At 54.1% G+C, this 19530-nt stretch overlaps 1 protein-coding gene across 6 annotated transcripts; it reads left to right on the top strand.

Moving 5' to 3' along the window:
- Positions 1–392: 392 nt before the first annotated feature.
- On the top strand, positions 393–19375 carry CNNM1 (cyclin and CBS domain divalent metal cation transport mediator 1). 6 transcript variants are annotated; one of them, XR_014884912.1, is made up of 13 exons: positions 6227–7781; positions 14899–15042; positions 15352–15492; positions 15642–15811; positions 15911–16010; positions 16126–16173; positions 16707–16769; positions 17450–17613; positions 17700–17979; positions 18063–18179; positions 18286–18413; positions 18543–18641; positions 18723–18863. XR_014884912.1 is itself a non-coding variant. In XM_031554587.2 (12 exons), exons 1-11 carry the CDS (start codon positions 6260–6262, stop codon positions 18363–18365), a joined length of 2829 nt encoding a protein of 942 aa, XP_031410447.2. In that variant the 5' UTR covers positions 6227–6259; the 3' UTR covers positions 18366–18413; positions 18723–18859. The 6 variants fall into 6 exon arrangements, 4 of the variants coding, with proteins under 4 accessions (XP_085086339.1, XP_085086338.1, XP_085086341.1 ...); XR_014884911.1 differs by having other exon boundaries at positions 18497–18641; XM_031554587.2 differs by lacking the exon at positions 18543–18641 and having other exon boundaries at positions 18723–18859.
- The last annotated feature ends 155 nt before the right edge of the window (positions 19376–19530 follow it).

The following is a 19530-nucleotide window of genomic DNA, read 5'->3' as shown; positions in this document are numbered from 1 at the left end:
GCTGGCCCCGGAGCTGCAGTAGTTTGGTTTGTGGGTCACCTCCGAACGAGGGACACGAGTTCTCGTATTGTCTCCTTTGTTTGTTTGGGTTTATTATTATCATTTTGTTTTTGCGAGATTTATTTTTGTTGGTCTTTTTTTTTTTATTATTGTTGCTTATTTGTTTTCTGTATGATCAAAATATAGCAGAATTTCACTGGCATTTGTTGGCCAATAAACACTGTGACTGCAGGCCGAAAGTTAGTATCTCTCCCTCTGCTTCTATCTCAAAACGAAACTCCGATGTGTTACGTAGTGAAGGACAAGAAAGAAAACAAATTACCCCGCTTAACCTTCTCCGTTACAAACACGATACTTCGGAGGAGAAATGTGTTTAGCACGAAACACCCCTCGCAACCCGTCCCCGCTCTGAAGGCAGACTCCGGCTCTGGGATCAGTCCCCCCGCGGCCGCAGGGCTCGGGCAGCGCTCCCGTCGGGGCCGCCGCTGCCGTCGGGACACGGGCGGAGCCGTCCGACGGGGCGGCCCCAACGCCGGTGTCTCTCCGGGAGCGCAGCGGCTCTCGGAGCTCAGCTTACAGCAGCGGCTCTGGCCCCGCCGTGCGAAGCGCCGCTCCTTTCTTCTGTTACCATAATTGCTTTCGAAAGCCTGGCTCGTCAAAAAAAAAAAAAAAAAAAAAAAAAAAGTATCTATGAAAATTTACTCGCGGTTCTGTCGATCTGGAAGTATGTTTCTCTATTTTCCGTCTACTCTCAACGTGCTGGTTTTAATCTCCAAAACAGTCATTGGGAAAGAAAACCGGGGGAGGAGAAGAGAAGAAGCACTGCTATAAAGAGTTTAAGTTTAAGCGAAGCACATTAAATATTTTCCCAACGTCACCAAATAAACAGCAATCCTCCAGCTCCCAATAAACTATTTAAAGCATGTCGTATCATCCCTTCTACTCCTGCCAATGTGCTTTCCTTTAATTTACAAGCCGATCAGAGCAGGGGCCTGTCTTGTTGTGTGTGTCTGCAAATGTCTGGCACCCCCCCCAGCCAGTTGCAGCTCACAAACACTGAAATCCGCAGCTAACGTTGTTATCAGAGGTGCTCACTTCGATTTTTGCTTTGCTACTGCCTGTGGAAGTGGCTGTTGTAAATGATCCGAGCGGCTGTGGAAGGATTCAGCGGCAGGGCTGATAGAGGGAAGGAATAAAGAATCACGAGATAAATTAAGTCTAGAAGATGAATTAAATGGAGGTCTCCAGCTGTGTATGTCAGCCCAAAGGAAAATAGGAAAAACCTCCTCAGGAGGGACGTTTTGCATTCCCTAGAAAATAAACGTCTGCTCATAAAGGATGAAAGTTATTATGGTCAGAGGATGTGCAGTACCAAACAAACCTCCATTAGGCTAGGAAGGATAAAACAAGCTAGACAGCCTTTTTAAAAAACAAAAATCGTCATGTCTTTGATTCCCAAGATATCAACCATGTCTGTTTCTGTATTGCTGTCAAGTAAACCTGAGTTATGGATGCTCTCAAAGAAGCCATCAAGGAGAAAACTCAGCTAGTGAAAATAAAGGATGTTATCCGTAGACAATTTGCCCAAAAGCTTTTCTTTGCAGACTCTTAAACGCCTGCCCTGCACCATGGCCTGACATACGAGTTCTCCCCAAATGATTTCTGTTCTCCCCAAATGATTTCTGTTCTCCCCAAATGATTTCTGAGAGGAGCAAGGACACTAAAAGCGGCCATCAGACCCCGTAACAGCACAGCCAGTTCTTTTTATTGAGTTTTTTTTTTTTTGCTTCTGCACTGCAGCGTCCATCTATTTCACCACAAGAGACCTAATGTCTGGAATGCAACCTCCTGAGGTTACCAATGCCTAAAGGTTGGTGTTGCACAGTGTGAACTCTGCTGCTGAAACCATTTCCTACCACGCCGATGTATCACCTGAGTGAACAGACAAGCGGCTTGATTTAGTGCGGTATCTGCGCATTGCTCTTTAATGGAGGTGTCCTGTGAAGCTCTGTAACAAGCAAAACCATCTGTCTGCCCTAGGAAGCCTGGCTGGGGGGAGCCCTGCACCAGCATGCGGAAGGCAAACCCACGGAGAGCTTCCTGCATGCAAGGAGCAGGGCATCCATCACCACGACCGCCTGGCCGGACAGCACATCTGGCAATGCTGCGTCTGCATTATCACCAGCGTGGAAGGAGCACAGAGTGGTACCTCCAAATGTGGCCATAGCACAGCGGTGTTGGGCTTTCCTTCAAGGGTTAACCCACCCTCGTTTAGCTGCCTAACTAAGAGAGCTATAAAAAAGAAGGACGGGAACAAAAAGGAGGCACCAGTCTCATGAAGGCTGTGGGTTTGCAGGCAGACACACAAGACACAGAAGAAAGAAACCTGAATTTTAGGCAGTTGATGATGAATTGTGTATCCCTTTTCTTTGTGTAACTTTATGCCATGAGCAGCTCGGTACCACTGCACCAGCAGAATAAACTCTTCTTCTTCCTTCCCTTCACCCAATCTGATTCAGAGCGTGGTCTGACCAATGTGGGGGCCCACACTCTGCAGGGTTGCCCCTGGAGAGAACAAGTTGCTCCCAGGTGCCCACCTCCAAGCAGGTGCTCCAGGGCTCCTGAAAGCTGAGATGGGCGATTCCCACAAGGCTGTGCTGGGGAGGCAGGTGCCCTTCCAGCAGACAGAAATCCCCTTTGCCCAGTGCCTCTTCAGCAAGAAGGAAAAGAAAAAAAGCAGATAACAGCAGGGAATATCTCGATGAATAATGCTGCCTTTAGGCAGATGATGCCCTTCAGACCCAAGAGCTGTGCTAATCGATGGCTGCGTCTGATTCAGCTTTTGTCTTTCCTATCCTGAGTAGAAGCAAATGTGGCCGCAATTAGCCGTAGTCAGGGGACAAACGCAACAGCAGCGCTCCAAGCATCACAGCAGCCTCAAAAGCACTTTCCTCAAATTGAGCCCAGCCCCGAGGAGCAGAGAAATGGGCAGAATTATCCTCATTTCACATCATCATGTGAAAAAAGCAAGAGAAGGGAATGCGCCAATGTTACAAGCCTGAGAACGAATGTGAGCGCTTGTCCCACCATCTGCAAGGAGATGATAGAGGTGAAGGAGAGGGAATACAGGGGGGTGGTAAAAGTTCACAGAGACCTTCTATTTTTCTGGAGAGATGCTTCACATTCCAGCAGCAAAACTGAAGGAAGCGGCCATGAGGAGTAGATCAGAGAGGGGAAATAGGAAGATGGATGAAGTGCAAGGCTGGAGGAGCAAACAAGGCAATTACAGAGAGAGAGGAAGGGGCTGTGTGCGGAGACCAATGAGGAGCTGGAGCTCAGCGGAAGAAGCAGCAGCCAAAAGGCTCTTGGAGACACTGCTGGGGTGAGGGAGGAGGAAAAAAATCAGAATCTTTCATGTAACCATAAGCTGCAAAGCTTCCTCTGGGGAAGGTCCCATGGAGCACAGTGCCCCTGTGGCCCAGGCACGGAGACAACAGCAGGGAAAGAGCCTGTGTTCCCAGCACAGCCATCTCCTGTGCACTTTCCTGTAGGCTCGGTGTGTCGTGTTGTTCCTTCTCCCTTCAGTTTCTCTTCTGTTGGCCCTTTACTAACTGCAACATGGAGAAAATTAAGCATAAAGCCATATAAGCAACGTAACAGGCATGCAATTGCATGTCTATTTTCTTTGAAGAAATGATGCTTTATTTCCTGTACAATGGAAACTACAGTTTGATGTTACAACTGCTGGGTTTTGACTGAACGCAGAAATTTTACTTAAGCAATGACATTTCCCCCCGTATTTAGTATTCCCATATGTCACTGATTATATATTTAAGTTGCAGAAATGAATTAAATTTCATGGCTTCCTCAAGTTAGATTCTCTTGGACAGGATCGTCCTTAACTGTTAACTAAAAGACTTGAAATCACTTTAAATCAAAACAGCAGAGCTTTGGGTATCATTTCAGGAGAAAATTGATGATCGCAAACCAAGCGTTTAACATGTCATCAGCCAGAAGGGTGGGCAAAGCTCTGCAAGCCTGCGGGATAGAGAACGTAACACAAAGAAAAGGGGTTAATCGAACACCACAGGCTCAGAAATGGAAAAAAGACAGCATGCTGTTTGGAGCTCTGCTGCCCGAGGTCTTATTCCTTCTGCTTCAGAAGTTATCATATAACCCACATCTCAGTGCTCATTTCACTTACTTGGGTAACGTATCTTCTCCCACTGGCTGCAGAGCATTAGTGCCAATCACACTGCAGATATTCCATGAGCAGCCAGCTCTGCGCTCGTAGCTTTATTCCCACTTTCTGGAGGAAAATAAATAAATAAATAGATCAATCTGGCTTTTCTTCACTCCTTCTGTTTCCCATCATGATCTGGAATTGCTAACGATTCCATCCCCACGGCCATCCCAAGGCAGCTTCTCACCCTGTTCTGGAGGACCGGTGCCGAAGGACGCTGCAGGCAAGATGCAGCCTCAGTGAGAGCCCTGCAAATTCATGTCATACTTCGCCAAAGGCTCAATCAGTTGAGCATGTGCTAAAGCTCAGTTTGTTTTGTCTTATTTGGAGCTTTGGAAGATATTTCCTATCCTGACTCACTGACCAAGCTCCAGCCACACACCTGCGACTCCTGGAGCGCATCCCCGCAGCGAGAGGCCGGCTAGCACGTCGTCACTGCTGCAGGTCAGACCCTACTGAAAACACATCGGGCCACAGCTCTCGCACCAGTTCACTTTTACATGCAGCTCATGTAAGCTAACATCTGGTGAGAGCGCAGCTACGGCCTGAGCTAGATGGAGCTCAGCGCAACAGATGGCGGTTGGGGCTGCAGAACCAGGGCAGCTCATCCCAAACTGAGCATTCCTTCTCCTCTGCATATTTACACCCTCTGACCACGTATTTTTCCAAAGCACGTTGCTGAGGTTTCGCAATTCCCTGTCTTCAGGTTGCTCTCTTTGTCACACACAGCCCTGCAGCTCACTGCCGGGTCCCAGCTCCGTGGTGACTTCATTCCATGTCAGTGCACGAGGTGGGATCCTGATGAGGTCAGCAATGCTGTGCCTCCAGCAAAGGGGGAAGCTGCCCCTCCAATACATGGGGCGGCTCTGCCAGCGTGCACTGAGCGGTGCTGGTAGGCAGCAAGCTAGCAAGCTAGCAAGCTGCGTCTGCTCCTGCTTCTGAACGAAGGGTGGAAGAGCCACCAAAGCCCGCAGCAGCAGCACGGAGAGAGGTCGCCACCTGGTGGTTCCTCCCGCACGCCGCGGCCTCAGCACAAGCCGGGATCAGCGGCCGGGGAGTGCGGGGGACCGGGAGACTGCGGGAAGGAACGTGCTGCGGGTACCTGCTTAACGGAAGGAGCGAACACACAGCCACTGGAATCCCGGGGAACCCATCAACTTCGGGGAAAAAATAAAATAAAATAAAATAAAATAAAATAAAATAAAATAAAATAAAATAAAATAAAATATATAAAAAATAGCTGCCTCTTCTGGAGATGGGGAAGAGTGTCTCCTACCAGAACCAAAAGCACAGTGCTCGTGGTGCTTCTGGCACTTACCTTTTGGTGTCACACGGCTCTGCCCTGCTGGGAACACGGGGAATGGAGAAGGATGGAAAAGGATGCAGGAATGTCTTGGCCTGCTGTGCATCTGTGTGCCCTCTCTGCAACCACAGATAATTTTGGGGGACTCTATGATGTTTTTCAGCAGGTGTCCTGTTCTGCCATTAGTGAGTCCATCACAGACGTCAGTGGTGAAACTTTTTTTCTGTTTCAAGACTGTCCTGGATGTTGGTCCAGGGAAGACCCAACAGTTTCAAGACGAGATTACCCGCTAGCAAGAGTTAACGCTTCCCAGATGGGTAACTCCTTCGGCATCCACTTCTGAAGCCATCAGATCCCCTTGCACGTCACACTCTCCCCCAGCTCTAGCCACAGCAATACAGCAATGAGAATAAACCCTCATTACAGGACGCTCCGTTCGTTCCTTAGCCAGGGAATGCTAAACGGATGGAAGCGGGGACGGACGTTCCCGTGGCTCCTCTCTGCAGAACCCCACACCCCACGGCTCCCCACGAGTGTTCTCCCGGCAGCGCTGCCCCCGCCCCTCCCGCAGGCCGGCTCCGACCGCACGTGGCGCGGCGGCTGCCCGCCCCCCGGCCCACGTGTGCCGCCGCTCCGCTCCGCTCCTCTCCGCGCCGCGCCGCGCCGGCTCCCCCGCTGCAGTCCCGGTGCGGTGCGGGCGCTGCGGTGCCGGCATGGCGGCGGCGGGCCCGGGGCGCGGCGGCGGCGGCGGCGGCTGGGGCTGGGGCCGGAGCCGGGGCGCGGTGCTGCTGCTCTTCTTCTCGCTGTCCCCGCGGCCGCCGGCCGGGGCCGCCTGGCTGCTGGGGCTGCGGCCCGAGGACACGGCGCCCGGCCGGGTGTCCCTGGAGGGCGGCGCGGTGCAGGCGGCCGAGGGCAGCCGCTTCCTGCTGCGCCTCTACTTCCAGCCGCAGCCCGAGGGCAACGGCAGCCGCGGGCCGGCGGGCGAAAGGGAGCCGCGCTTGGTCTTCATCGAGGAGGCGGCGGCGGCGGCGGGAGGGGGGAAGGCGGCGCGGGGCCCGGCGGAGCGGTGCCGGGAGCGCAGCGCCTGGGCCTCGGACGTGGAGGTGGTGGGGCCGCTGCGCTCGGGCGGCGCGGCGGGCTCGGCGCTGGCCGAGGTGCGGGTGCGAGAGCCGCGCAAGGGCGAAGCGGCGGCGGCGCCGGGCGGGCGGCTCTTCTCTCTGTGCGCGTGGGACGGGCGGGCGTGGGCGCATCACGGCGCGGCGGGCGGCTTCCTGCTGCGGGTGCGGCCGGCCTCCCCCGGGCTGGGCGCCTGGCTGCTGCCGCTGCCCGAGGCGGGCTGGCTGCGGGCGCTGGGCGCGCTGCTGCTGCTGGGGCTGTCGGCGCTGTTCAGCGGGCTGCGCCTCTCGCTGCTCTCGCTGGACCCTCTGGAGCTCCGCGTTCTGCGCAACAGCGGCTCGGCCGCCGAGCGGGAGCAGGCGCGGCGGGTGCAGGCGGTGCGCGGCGGCGGAGGCACCTACCTGCTGTGCACGCTGCTGCTGGGCCAGGCGGGGGCCAACGCGGCGCTGGCCGGCTGGCTCTGCGCGTCGCTGCCCGGCGGAGGGCCGGCGGCTGGCGGAGGGCCGCGTGGAGCGCCGTGGCTGCCGGTGCTGCTGTGCGCGGCCGCCGTCTTCCTGGGCGGCGAGGTGCTGCCCTACTCGGTGTGCTCGCGGCACGGGCTGGCCATCGCGTCGCGCACGCTGTGCCTCACCCGGCTGCTGATGCTGGCCGCTTTCCCGCTGTGCTACCCGCTCAGCCGGCTGCTGGACTGGGCGCTCCGGCAGGAGCTCAGCGTCTTCTCCACGCGGGAGCGGCTGCTGGAGACGCTGCGCGCCGCCGGGCCCCACGGCGACCTGGTGCGGGAGGAGTTGGCCATGGTGCAGGGAGCGCTGGAGCTGCGCACCAAAGTGGTGGAGGACGTGCTGACGCCGCTGGCCGACTGCTTCATGCTGCGCGCCGATGCTGTGCTGGATTTCGCCACCGTCTCCGAGATCCTTCGCTCCGGCTACACGCGCATCCCCGTCTACGAGGGCGACCGGCGTGACAACATCGTCGACCTGCTCTTTGTCAAAGACCTGGCCTTTGTTGACCCCGATGACTGCACCCCGCTGCAGACCGTCACCCGCTTCTACCGGCGCCCGCTCCACTGCGTCTTCAACGACACGCGCCTCGACACGCTGCTCGAGGAGTTCAAGAAGGGTGAGGCTGCGGGGCTGCCATCCCTGGGCTCCCCCTGTATCCCCTCCAGTCCCCGCTCAGCCCACCCAGCGTCACCCTCCAACAGGACCCGGCAGGTACCACGGGTACTGGGGGGAGTCGGGCCCTGCATGTACTTGGAGTCCTCTGGTAAGACAGCCCTGGGGGGACTGAGGCCTGCAGTGTGGCCATGCCTATGGTGCTACTGAGGTCATGAGAGCTTTTGGCACCGGTGGCTGCTGTGCTCTGGATGAGGCATCCCATGGGGTCTCAGGGTGACGCAGAGTGGCTCGGTGCCTGCCCACCCCCCTTTTCATCACTCTATTCTGCACAGGGGAACGTAGGGCAGATGACATCTCGTTACTCAGTTCTCACGTTTTCAGCTTAGAGGGAGAAGAGGATCTAGAAAGTGTTTCTGAGCACGTGGTTTAAAGGAAGAAAAACAGCTCTGCTTTCTATACAGCTGTGGCAGTATTCATAACGCAGCTGCCAGCAGCCCCAGTGAGGCTGTGCTGTGTTTCATTAACTCTTCCTTGAGAATACACACAGCATGTGGTTTCTCCCCCACTGGGAACCGTGAGCATTTTGCTGTGTGTTGCTCAGTATGTCACACCGCGATGAGCAAACCTTTAAGAAATGGCTGCAGCGGTGCCAGCCTGCATTATGTAACACAGCTCCCAGCTGCCTGCGGCTGCTCTGCCACAAGCAGAGCTGATCATGTGAGAAGGGCCAATCTGCTCCACGCCACACAGAGAAAGCCTCTGAGTCATCCCTTGCTGGTTCTCAGAGGTGGGGGGCAGCGGCAGACCGGTTTCCTGCATAGCAGGAGGGCACACGGGGACATGCAGATTGTCTCTGCACCCCCAACACCTCCAGGGGACACAGGATGAGGAGCTCTGCACAGCACCAAGCACCATATGCCTTGCAGTTCTTTCTGCACTTTGGTTTCCTGCATATATGTTACAAAGTTCACTTGAGATCTCCCCACCTCTGCCTTGCCCAGAGTCAGCTGTTCCCTGTGGTGTCAGATGACTCTGGCACAGTCTCCCCCATTAACCTCCCTGCACTTTATCAGATTTACTTTGACGCATTCAGCTACTTCTCTTTCCAGATTTGTTCGACAGCCTGATACCCTATGGATCAATAGACCCATAGGAATGGACCTGTGGTTGCTTAGCTCCCTGCCCTTTCTCCTTGCCCCTCCACCTTGAAGGTGTTTTCTGTGTGTCACTCCCTCAAGTGACAAGTGCACTCACACACCTTGCCACCAGCTCTCCCCATACTTGTTCCCCATCTCTAGCGAAGGCTCTCTACCTTCTGCTGCTTTGCTCCATTAACTCCTGGCGTTTTGCTTCAGGCTCTTCCTCCCCCACATCTGTTTGCCATCATGGTCTTCTAGGGCATTTTGCTGCAGCTCCTTGTAGAGCTGTCCCTCAATCTTCTCTCTATTCCTCCGTCATTTTTCCTCGTGTTTTCTAACCTCGTGGCTGAGAACTCCTGCTTTTGGTCTTACAACCTAACCCAGCTCGGTGTGTAGTTCCAGCTCTTTTCCCTCACCATGTTCTTATCCCCTGTTGTTGCTGGTCTCTTCTAATGCATCATTCTCCTATTTCCAGCCCTTCATTCACCCCCAATACGTCATGTCTGTAGATGGCTGCCCCCAGCCCAGTCTTGAGCCCCTCCTAACTCTTCTCTCAGTTTCAAAGGCTCCAGCTCCTACACTGCCACATACGTTGGCTCCCAGCTGCCTCCAATCCAGTTCACTCGACTACTTAATTTCTAAAATAAAGATTTCCCATTTGTTATTAAGAAACTTCATCACTGTCTCATTTTCTGTGTCCATTTGTATTACAGCAAAGTATCTTGTTGGATCCAGTCAAGGTTGCTTTGTACTTCCAGGTCTTCAGTGACACCTCTGCTAATTAGCAAGCAGGCTGGTTGGTTCAGAGCTGCTAATGAGGGCATTCAGCACTTCACACATCCCAGGTGCGTGTAGGACAGCAACAGCTCCTGCTGATAGGATCCAGCCTCTTTCTAGGAATTGAAAGTCCCAACTAACGAGAAGCACTTCCATCCCCAACAAGCCTCTACAGCGACTTCCCCTTCCTAACTTTCTTTTCCTTCTCCCATGATTAACAGTTACTCTATCTCTGGTTTCTTTCGGTTATTGCCATGCTTATACTCACCAGGTTTTCAATCTTCCCTTCCTGGATAGCAGTATTTACTTTCAGATCTGTGCTTCAGCAGTGATTAATGTTCTGCCACATTCCCTACATCTATAATGTCAGTTTTTGCATAATGCAAAAGCTGTGCTCAGTTTCCCTGCCTGAACTCCTTGCCATAGTACACAAACATTTGTTCCTACTGAAAATGTCAGCGTATGATTAAGCACAGTGCTTTGCGACTCTCTCTCACACCTCCCTCAGCTCTGTCCTTTTTCTCTCCCCTCTGGCTTGCTGCTCTCACACTGCATTATCACCGTTTACCCAATGCATTCCTTCTCCCTCACTGTGCGATCCTACCTGTGCAGACCATCAGCTGCAGGTTGCTGCACCGAGTTTAGCAAAGCACAACAACGCAGAGGGGCAGATGAGGTCCCACTAAGAGAAACCTGCCCTCGGGAGAACAGAGCCAGGAGGAGAGCAGTATGCATACAGGCAGCATGCAATGCCATGGTCAGTACAACCTGCTCCCCCCAACCCCTGCAGGTAGCCACAGCAATGCCTGTAGCCCTGCAGCCACGGGGAGCCCTTCCTCCAGCTGCAACTCCCTGCTCTGTAGGTGGCTTTGGGGAAGTCACAGTCTCTCTCTATTAAAAGTCATTTATGGATTTTGCTGGCACATTTCCTATGGGGAGTTCTATGTGCAGAAGTGGCACCTTTCTGCAGGTCACCTTCCTCTGGCATAGGAGCAGCAGAAATTTGCTCATGCCATCATCATCTCTCCACAGGCCGGAGGCTGAGGTGCAGCTCCAATTATTCTCTGATGGTTTGGTGCCTTTTAAAAGCTGCTAAAAGTAAATCCTCCAGCAGTGAGCTTCCTGCTGAGATGGGAACAGTTCTGCCCCGGGGTCTGTCTTTGCTTTTATAAATACTCCACAGCCTCTATTAGAGGTCTGCAAATCGAAAAGAGCTGAGAAAGGTGCTTACGTGTGCCAGGAGCTGGGATCGGTGCTATTTCAGCTGCTGTTCTTGCAGCCCTCCTCCTGAACCCACGGTTATTGGGCATCCTCGTGGGGCAATGCCCATATTCCAACTGTGTGAGAACAGAGCCTACAGGAACCCTGAGCTGCCAGGCTGCAAGTGGGTGAGGTGCTGCTACACAAAAGCTGCTGGTGGTGAATCATGCTGCAGCTCCACCTGCAACTCTCATTTCCCCCCAAAACGCTGCTCTGACCCTCACTGTGTGAGTGCTGTGCTGCTCCCTGCCCCAGCACTGAGCTGGGACCTTCAGGGTTGGGGGGGACGGGACACCCAGCTGCCACCTCCCTCATGGGTAGGAATAAAGTGGCCTACAGCAAGGACACCTCTAAAAAACATTCTGCATTGCCCCTTTGGAAATATTTAGGTTTTGAGTTTACCATTTGTGGGCAGGGAGCAGCATACCAAGCAGGCCAACATACAGCTGATGGAAGATGAGATTGTGTCTGCTCTGATCTCCCCCTTGCCCTTCTTCATCTGTTTTGCCAACCGTAATACATCAGCTCCTCCAAAAAGCTCATGCCCCCATCTTTCCCCAAGTTCTCCCTAGGATTAGGAAAAGCACCAGAGCAGAGTACAAGAGACTTTTGTGCTCCAGTAGAAACAGAAGGATGTAGATGGAGTTCCCATCCCCAAGGAAAGCCTGAGCTAGGTAAGGTTGTGTCATTCTCCCCTTTTCACAGCCGTGACTCCTCACAGATCCAGGTGCCCACATATCACCCTGATGCACAAAAGTAAATTACCTGCTTAGTGCTCATCTCATGGATCAAGAGACAACACTAAGGCATCTTCAGCATTACTCTGGCAGAGCACCTACATAAAAAACAATAAGGAAGGATCCTGGGCTATATTTAGCCAACAGCACTTTCTTTCCTGCAAGCAAAGGCATCTCTGTGTGCTCGGACTATGTTCCCCCATCAGGAAGGGCACTTTGGAGTACATCCATTACTTCCAGAATTCAAGGCTTCTAAAATTAGGCATAAAGCTTCAGATTTCTGTTCAGATATCAGCTCCTTCTAGAAGCTTTAGCTGTGTAATTCAGCATTATTAAGGCACGAGCTTCTCAGAAAAGCTGTTGACTGAAAAGAGCAGCTTTTGCGTAGCTCATAAAGAAGTCACTACAGTTGCATCCACACTGAGCAGGCACTCAGTCACCTATGGGCTTCCTGTACAGAGATGCCCTTTGCACACATGAAGTTAGTTGCTCATTTGCTCTAACATTTGCCAAACCAGCTTTGATTCTCAAGTGTTTCACTGCTGTGTCAGTGATACCTCCATGAAGCCATATGCGACAACAGTGCTGGAGCTGTTAGCCCTCATAACTCATTCCACTAGAGCCATCAAGCAATGGTTACAATAGTGCAGCTTTTGGGATCAGTTTCACAGCTCATAAAGTGTTTTAGATCAAGCTTCTTGTTTTGTTTGAGTAATTGATCTCTCTTGACTGCACTCCCACTGAAGCAAACCTGCAGGATGATGCTGGATAGTGCTGCCACCCCCTGCACTATCCCTATATCACCCTGCCTCAGACACTGATTCCATTTCACCCAGCTCCAGCCCTTATACCTGTTTCCATACCACCAGCCATCCTCTGGGTGAGCACAGCAGCTCCCATATGTAACTCCACACCCAAGTCACAGGCAAGGCACCTCGCTGCCAAATTTTAAGGTCTGCTCCAAGAGCAGCACTTTGAAAATGAGGTCATCTCCCTCAGCTGGGAAACCAGACCCAAAGGAAAAGCAGCTGTGGGGGAGTGGGGGTGAGCCCAGCCCACTGATTGGCACCTGCTGTGCTGCTCACCTGCATGTCAGCCTGCAGATCTGGGGATTTATAGCATAGCTCTGAGTGTTTATTTTCTGTGAAACTCCTGAGCGGTCTGACAGGGCTCCTAGCTCTGCCCCGGTGTGGTCAGACCCTCCCAGCCTAATGGTGCCGGGTTCTCTCTAAGCAATCTGATTAGCTGCTGTGTGAGCATGGGGCTGGAGTCCCGTTTCTCTGTAAATTACAGCGTCAGTGGAGGTGCTTGGCCAAAAGAAGAATGGCCTCCATTACTCTCTGACTGCCTTTAAGTAGCACCTAAGCTTTTTGTAAGGGCCTGGTGGTTTTGGGTTGCATGTAAATGTCATTAACAATGAGCTCTGGGCCAAAAGAAATAACTTCTCCCCTCTCTGCACTCACCCGAGGGCTCGTAGAGAGCAGATGGCCCCAACTCTTGGGAGTGGGGTTTGGCAAAGGAGCTGCTTTCAAAAGTTGGACCTTGCTGAGATGAAACGTAGCTGTTGCTGCTGTGCTGCAGCCAACTCGGCTTCTTTTTGCTTTTCAAGTCTCGAGCCATGTTGCTTTACTACCCACGGAACACACAGTGTGCACGAACTGCTGTGCACAATGGGGGAAATAGCCTGGCCCCAGGAACACACTGAAAGTTCGGCACCTCCAGGCTATTGATTTGGGTTTTTAAAGTGCATCTCCAGCTTTCTGGGAAGAAAAACATTGCTACTTGCTGTGATGTGATGTTCTCGTTTCTAATTCTGTAGGCGTGGGAGGTGGTGAGCTGCTCTCTAAAATCTTGCAATAAAAGCTTGGTATGAGGAGGAGGGAATTTATCATGTGGAAAATGCCCAAACTTTAATGTGAGCAATGTATAAAGCTGATCTCTGTCTGAGAAACATCATTTGCTTGTCCCAGATCCAGGACAGGGTTATTGGAAGGTCGCCTGTTCCCCATGAGGACAGCTCCATACTGCCCATCCCTGTCCCTCCGTGGGTAACCACTGCTGCTTGAGGAGATCAGCTCTGGATTCTGGGGGAGAAAAGGTTGTTTTCAGCTTCCCTTAGGATCCTGCAGTGCCCGTGGTAGGGTTAGGATTTGCATGCTGCAGGCACAGAGTGCTGCAAGGGGAGACCCTAGGGAGATGGAGAACAAGCAGGAAGGAAGCTGGTGGATGTGGTGCTGATGAAGGATGTTTTTAGTTTTCAGCAAAACAAGAGGTTCAGAGCCCACACAGGAGCTGCAGGAAGTCAGCACAGAAGTCAGCACAGCAGTGCTGTTGGTAGGCTGGAAATCCAAAGGTTGTACAGGGCTTGGAGGCTGGGTTCTAGGTGAGCTGCTGAGGAGCAGAGAGCAGGACAGACAGTAAAGGAAAGGAGAAGCTGAGCAAGTCAAAACAGCTTACAGAGAGCAGGACATGTGAACACAGATAGTGATGCTCAAAAGGTGCCAAAAGCAAGAAAGCTGAGAGTGTGTCAGCACAGCCACCAGCTCACTGGGGGTGACACTGTGATTGGGAACCACGGGCACTGCTGTGCAGGGGTCACTGTCACTTCAGCTGAAGGAAAGCTCTGGTCCCAGCCTATGTAAGGTAATGTGGTGCCATCATGGCAGTGTTTGGAGAAGATGTTCTCATGTAAGCTGATGGCTTGCAAAGTATTCAGACTCCATGTCCAGATGGTTTGCCCAGGATTCTGCAGATGAGCTGAAAGCTGCAAACAAACATATGCATTTTTGTATTAAAATCAGCTGCCATTGCGAAAGGCTGGAGGCTTTGCCTGTGTTTTAGGAGAGGCATTAGTATCGTCCAGACAGTGATGGATTGTGGGGGAGCTAATCCTGGCAATTTGGTAGGAAAGATAATTAACAACGGAATGAGCAAACACTGGGGGGTTGGGGACATCAATACAGCCCAAAGACACGCTCATATTTCTGTGCTGGATGATGCTGTCTCCTTCCTCCATTGGAGCTTTCTCATGCCAGTGAGGCCATGGATAAGCAGCTGGTGGAGGGAGCAGCTGGTTCAGGCAATGGGACAGCTTTGAGGTGTGGCTGTGGCCTTGTCCGTGTCTCACCAGACCCGTCTCACTGACCCACAGTGCCGGGATGCCTCTGGCCAGGTGGAGATCTTATTGTCTGCTCTCTCCCTGCAGGGAAGTCTCACCTGGCCATCGTGCAGCGGGTGAACAACGAAGGGGAAGGAGACCCGTTCTACGAGGTGATGGGCATTGTCACTCTTGAGGATGTCATTGAGGAGATCATCAAATCCGAGATCCTGGATGAGACGGATCTGTACAGTTAGTGTCCTGGAGCAGCTACTGCAGTTGCAGAAGCCAGGGTGGGAGCCCACAGACAGGCAGAGGTGTGGGTAGGAAAGGGGCAAAGCAAACTGCCGTCCTTCCCCTGACAAGGATGATAGAGAGATGTTGGTCCAATGTTAAGGAACATTTAGTGCTGGAGGCAGACCAGCCCTAGCCTTGTTCCAAAGGCAGCAGCGTGCTTTGCCTCCCAGGTGCTGCCCAGCATGGTTTGTCCACCCCTCTGCTGCCCCGCCGCGATGTGAGCCAGGTGTGCCTTTGTGGTTAACCTCCACTCTCTGCCCACAGCGGACAACCGGAAAAAGGAACGTGTGCCCCACCGGGGCCGCAAGCCCCAGGACTTCTCCATCTTCAGGCTGTCAGACAGTGAGATGAGGGTGAAGATCTCCCCACAGCTCCTGCTGGCGACACATCGCTTCATGGCTACAGGTACCCTTAGCGTGAGGGAGAAATGGGATGCGATGGCCTTGAGTTTGGCTCAGCATGCACTGAGGTGCAAGTGCTGTGGGGAAATGGGCTCCCAGCACCCCACATTGTCCTCCAGCCCCACTGAGCACCCCTGTGTTGCCTCCTCATAGAGGTGGAGCCCTTCAAGTCCCCTTACCTCTCCGAGAAGATCTTGCTGCGGCTCCTCAAGCACCCCAATGTCATCCAGGAGCTGAAGTATGACCGCAAGAACAAGAAGGCAGCAGAGCACTACCTCTACCAGCGCAACCGCCCCGTCGACTACTTTGTGCTCATCCTGCAGGTGTGGGGCAGAGGGGTGCGGGGTGGCCACGTGTTGACATGGGTTGACACAGGGCGGCACAGGGTGGCCTTTCTGAGTGGGTTTCCCTCCTCCTTCCAGGGAAAAGTGGAGGTGGAGGTTGGCAAGGAAGGGCTGCGCTTTGAGAACGGGGCATTCACTTACTATGGAGTCCCTGCCATCATGGCTGTCATCTCCTCGGGTAAGGGCTCTGTGGGCCCTCCAGCCCTGCCCTCACTTCTGCTCACTGTGGGACAAGGGTGAGATGCACACAGCACCCCTCCTGTGCAGCTCATGCGTCCTTGCTGTCATTGCAGATAACGATGTGCGGAAAGTGGGCAGCCTGGCGGGATCCTCCTTCCTGCGTAGGTATTTAGAGGCACCTCTCGTGGCACTGGAGGGGCAGTGGGTGTGCTCCCCAATGAGCAGCTCTAGCGCTGCTCCAGAGCTCAGTGGAGAAATGACATGCTGATGCAAATGCCAACTCTTGGGTATTTAACAACTGGTTATTAATTAACTCTGGTTATACAACTCCCTTATTGGTGTTGGTGGCCAGGGCAGGTGTGAAGCCTGGAGCAGGGCAAAGCAGGAGGTCAGGCACATTTCTCCACTGCTATCACTTGGACTTTTGCTCCCAGCGGGATGAAGCTTCTCAGCTTCAGTACTCAGCACTGCTGCCTGTGCTCAGATGTTTATTTGCATTAGGTTTTTGTCCAGGGATGACACAAAGAAGAGTCACTGGGGGAGGAGCAGAGAGTTTGGAGCCCAGAAGAGTCACTGGGGGAGGAGCAGGGAGTTTGGGGCCCAGCTTGGTGCATAATTACATCTTTATTTTTCCTCTTGGTATGTGCTCCTTCTTACATGTCCCCTCCCTGCCCTCCCACACCTCTCCCTGCAGTGCCTGTCTCAGTGTCCCGTACCTTCGCCTTCAGCAGAGGGGACTCCCTGGCTGGCTCTCCAGGTAATGGCACCTGGCACGGACAGCCCTGCAGGTGCCTCACCTGCCTCGACCCATAAAAAAGGGGGTGGGGAGAAACAAGAGCCTTAAATGGATTGGGCTTTTTTTGCACTTCCCATAAATTTAATTTCCTGCATGTGGTGCTTATGTTTCCTGTCTGCTTACTGCTGCTGACCGTGGTTAGCCACAGCTCCACGTGCATGCTGACCTGCTGAGCTTGCTTTCTGGGAACTGAAATCAGGAGGGCATTTTAGCAGCAGAGCAAAGTCAGCGATATGTTGATGTCACCACTGTGAGAAGCAAGCTGCCTTTGTTCCCTAATAAATCACTGACCAGACAAAATCACGCTGTATATCACAGGCCATTGGTCAGTGTGCTGCCCTGCTTGCTTTGTGGGACACCCTGCAGCAGGCACATTTGACCCTGAGAGCACTGCACCCTGCATGGGGTGGCACAAGGAAAGCAGGAAGATGGTGTCGGGGAGCAGGGTGACAAGGGGACGGCAGGAGGTGGGATGGCCACTGCTGCCCCACAGCTGGGTGGAGGTCTCCTGCCCCAAGTGCTTCTTCCAGGAATGGATGAGCCAATGGGGCACAGCCGCTGGATGCAACAAGGATACCTGACCATGCATGATGTCCTCTCCCTTCTTCTCTCCCCTCTCTCTGCCTCCCACCTCTCCCCAGTGAACCGGTCCCCCTCGCGGTGCAGCGGGCTCAACCGCTCCGAGTCCCCGAACCGGGAGCACAATGACTACGGGGGCAGCACCACGCAGCTCTACAGCAGCAGCAACAACATCTACACTCCCGACTACTCCGTGCACATCCTTTGTGATGTCCAATTTGTCAAGGTATGGCTGGGTAGGATGTGCTACCCCTGCATCCTTTGGAGCACCCTGCTGCCTGCAAAGCTGTGAATGTCCTTCTGTGTGCCCAGGTGACCCGGCAGCAGTACCAGAACGCACTGGTGGCCAGCCGCATGGACAGCTCGCCCCAGTCCCCTGATGTGGAAGCCTTTGACAGGGACTCAACAAAGGCTTCAACAGCTCGGGGCACCCCACAAACACCCAAAGAGGATACCACCACCCTCCTGATTGAGAGGAACAGCCGGTCTGAGGGTCAGCGCAGCCCCAGTGACTCTGTGTGCCTGCGCATGGAGGCCATCCCCTTCATCCAGGAGGAGTTGGCAGAGCAGCAGGACGGTGGTGAGCAGCAGGGTGAGTTTGGCTGGGGGCAGAGCTCAGGGGCAGTGGGGGCTCGGGCTGCCCCGGGGCACTGCAGGCAGGCTGGGCTCTTGCAGACAGGGAGTGCTGCGGCCCTGGGCTGGAGGCAGAGTCCTCAGGAAGAGAGGTCGGGAGCGGCTCCTCTCCCAGCAGTTCCGAGGAGACTTTGGGCAAGAGGCTGCTGAGATCACTGAGTGAGTGACTGAGCAAACTGCTCTGCATCCTTATGCCAAATGCATGGAGGGCTTGCTCCAGCCCAAGCACCCCAGGCCCAGCAGCCACTTGGTGCTGCTACTGCAGGTGAGCGCAGGCAGCGGCAGTCACCAGAGGGTGAGCAGATGCCAGAAGAGAGTTCCAACCTCGCCCCACTGATAACCTGAGCAGCAGCGTGGCCAGAGCACGGTGCTGGAGGCCCACATGGACCCCAGGTAGGAGCCTGCCCTTTGCTCCCGCAAGCAAGCAGGCGGTCGGTTTTCACACTGCAAAATCAAGTTTTGTGCTGTTCAAACAGCAAAGCCAAATGATAGAAGGTGCAGAAAGACTCACCCTATGTTTAGCAGCAATAGGCAAAGGCAGCCCTGCACAGGCATACACGTAACAGGAAGCTGCAGCAGGATGCAAGGCTGCAACAACAGAACCCAGGCACCCATAGAGTGGTGAGGGCAGAGAGAGAGAGAGAGTGAAGTCCCTACTCATACTGTTGCTCCAGACTGCACTGGGCTGCGCGTGTCTTCCAGGTCTGCAGCATGGTGGTCTCCTGCCGCAAGGCCCTCGTCCAGCAGCAGCAGGTCTGCACTCGCTCTGCCCGCCCGCTCGTGCCGCCCCTCCCTGCGGGACTGCAGAGCCCCATCCCCAGGCCAAAGGACACACTGCGGGGACTGAAGCATCTAGTGGCACGGAGCAGCTTGCTGGAGCCCAAGGGCCCCGGCCCAGCTGCTCCCTGGTAGTACCTGGTCTCAAGGAAGAAGTGGAGAAAGGAAAGGGGGAGAAGTGTTCCCTGCGGGCAGCACAGGGAGGGGCAGCCCAAGCCACAGCACCCTCAGCATCATTGCGCATCCCCATCCTGCGAGGCCCAGAGCCCCCCCCCCCCCGCTGGGCACTGCACACACGTGCTCTCCGCCATAAGGAGACAATGGTATTTGGGGGGTGCCACCCACAGCTCAGGGCCCCAGTACACGTCTGTGCCGTGCCCAGTGCCGTGCCCAGCCGCAGCGCACACCGACATCGCCGCAGCCCGGCACGGGAGCACAGCTCATCCCCATGACCGGCTGCTCCACGCCGCATTGACCATCCTCTGCGTGAGGCAGGCTTGTGCCAAGCCTGCAGGTCAGCACCGACCGGTCTGTAGTTTTGTAGAGGCTGAAAGCAACAGGGATGTCAACATTAAAAGTGATTTCTCCCTGAGCGATGCCCTGTTTATGTTGATGGGTGCAGGGACAGCTCCTCCTGCTGTGTGTGAGGACGGGCTCCTGGGCAAGGGTTAGACTGCAGCAACACAGACAAGGGCTGGGGAGGGAGAACAGGAGTTAATAATACATGTGCTGG

Source organism: Meleagris gallopavo, chromosome 8 (assembly GCF_905368555.1).
Source record: "Meleagris gallopavo chromosome 8, MGAL_WU_HG_1.1, whole genome shotgun sequence".
In the NCBI taxonomy this organism is placed as follows: Eukaryota; Metazoa; Chordata; class Aves; order Galliformes; family Phasianidae; genus Meleagris; species Meleagris gallopavo.
This window is presented reverse-complemented; position numbering and strand designations above follow the sequence as displayed.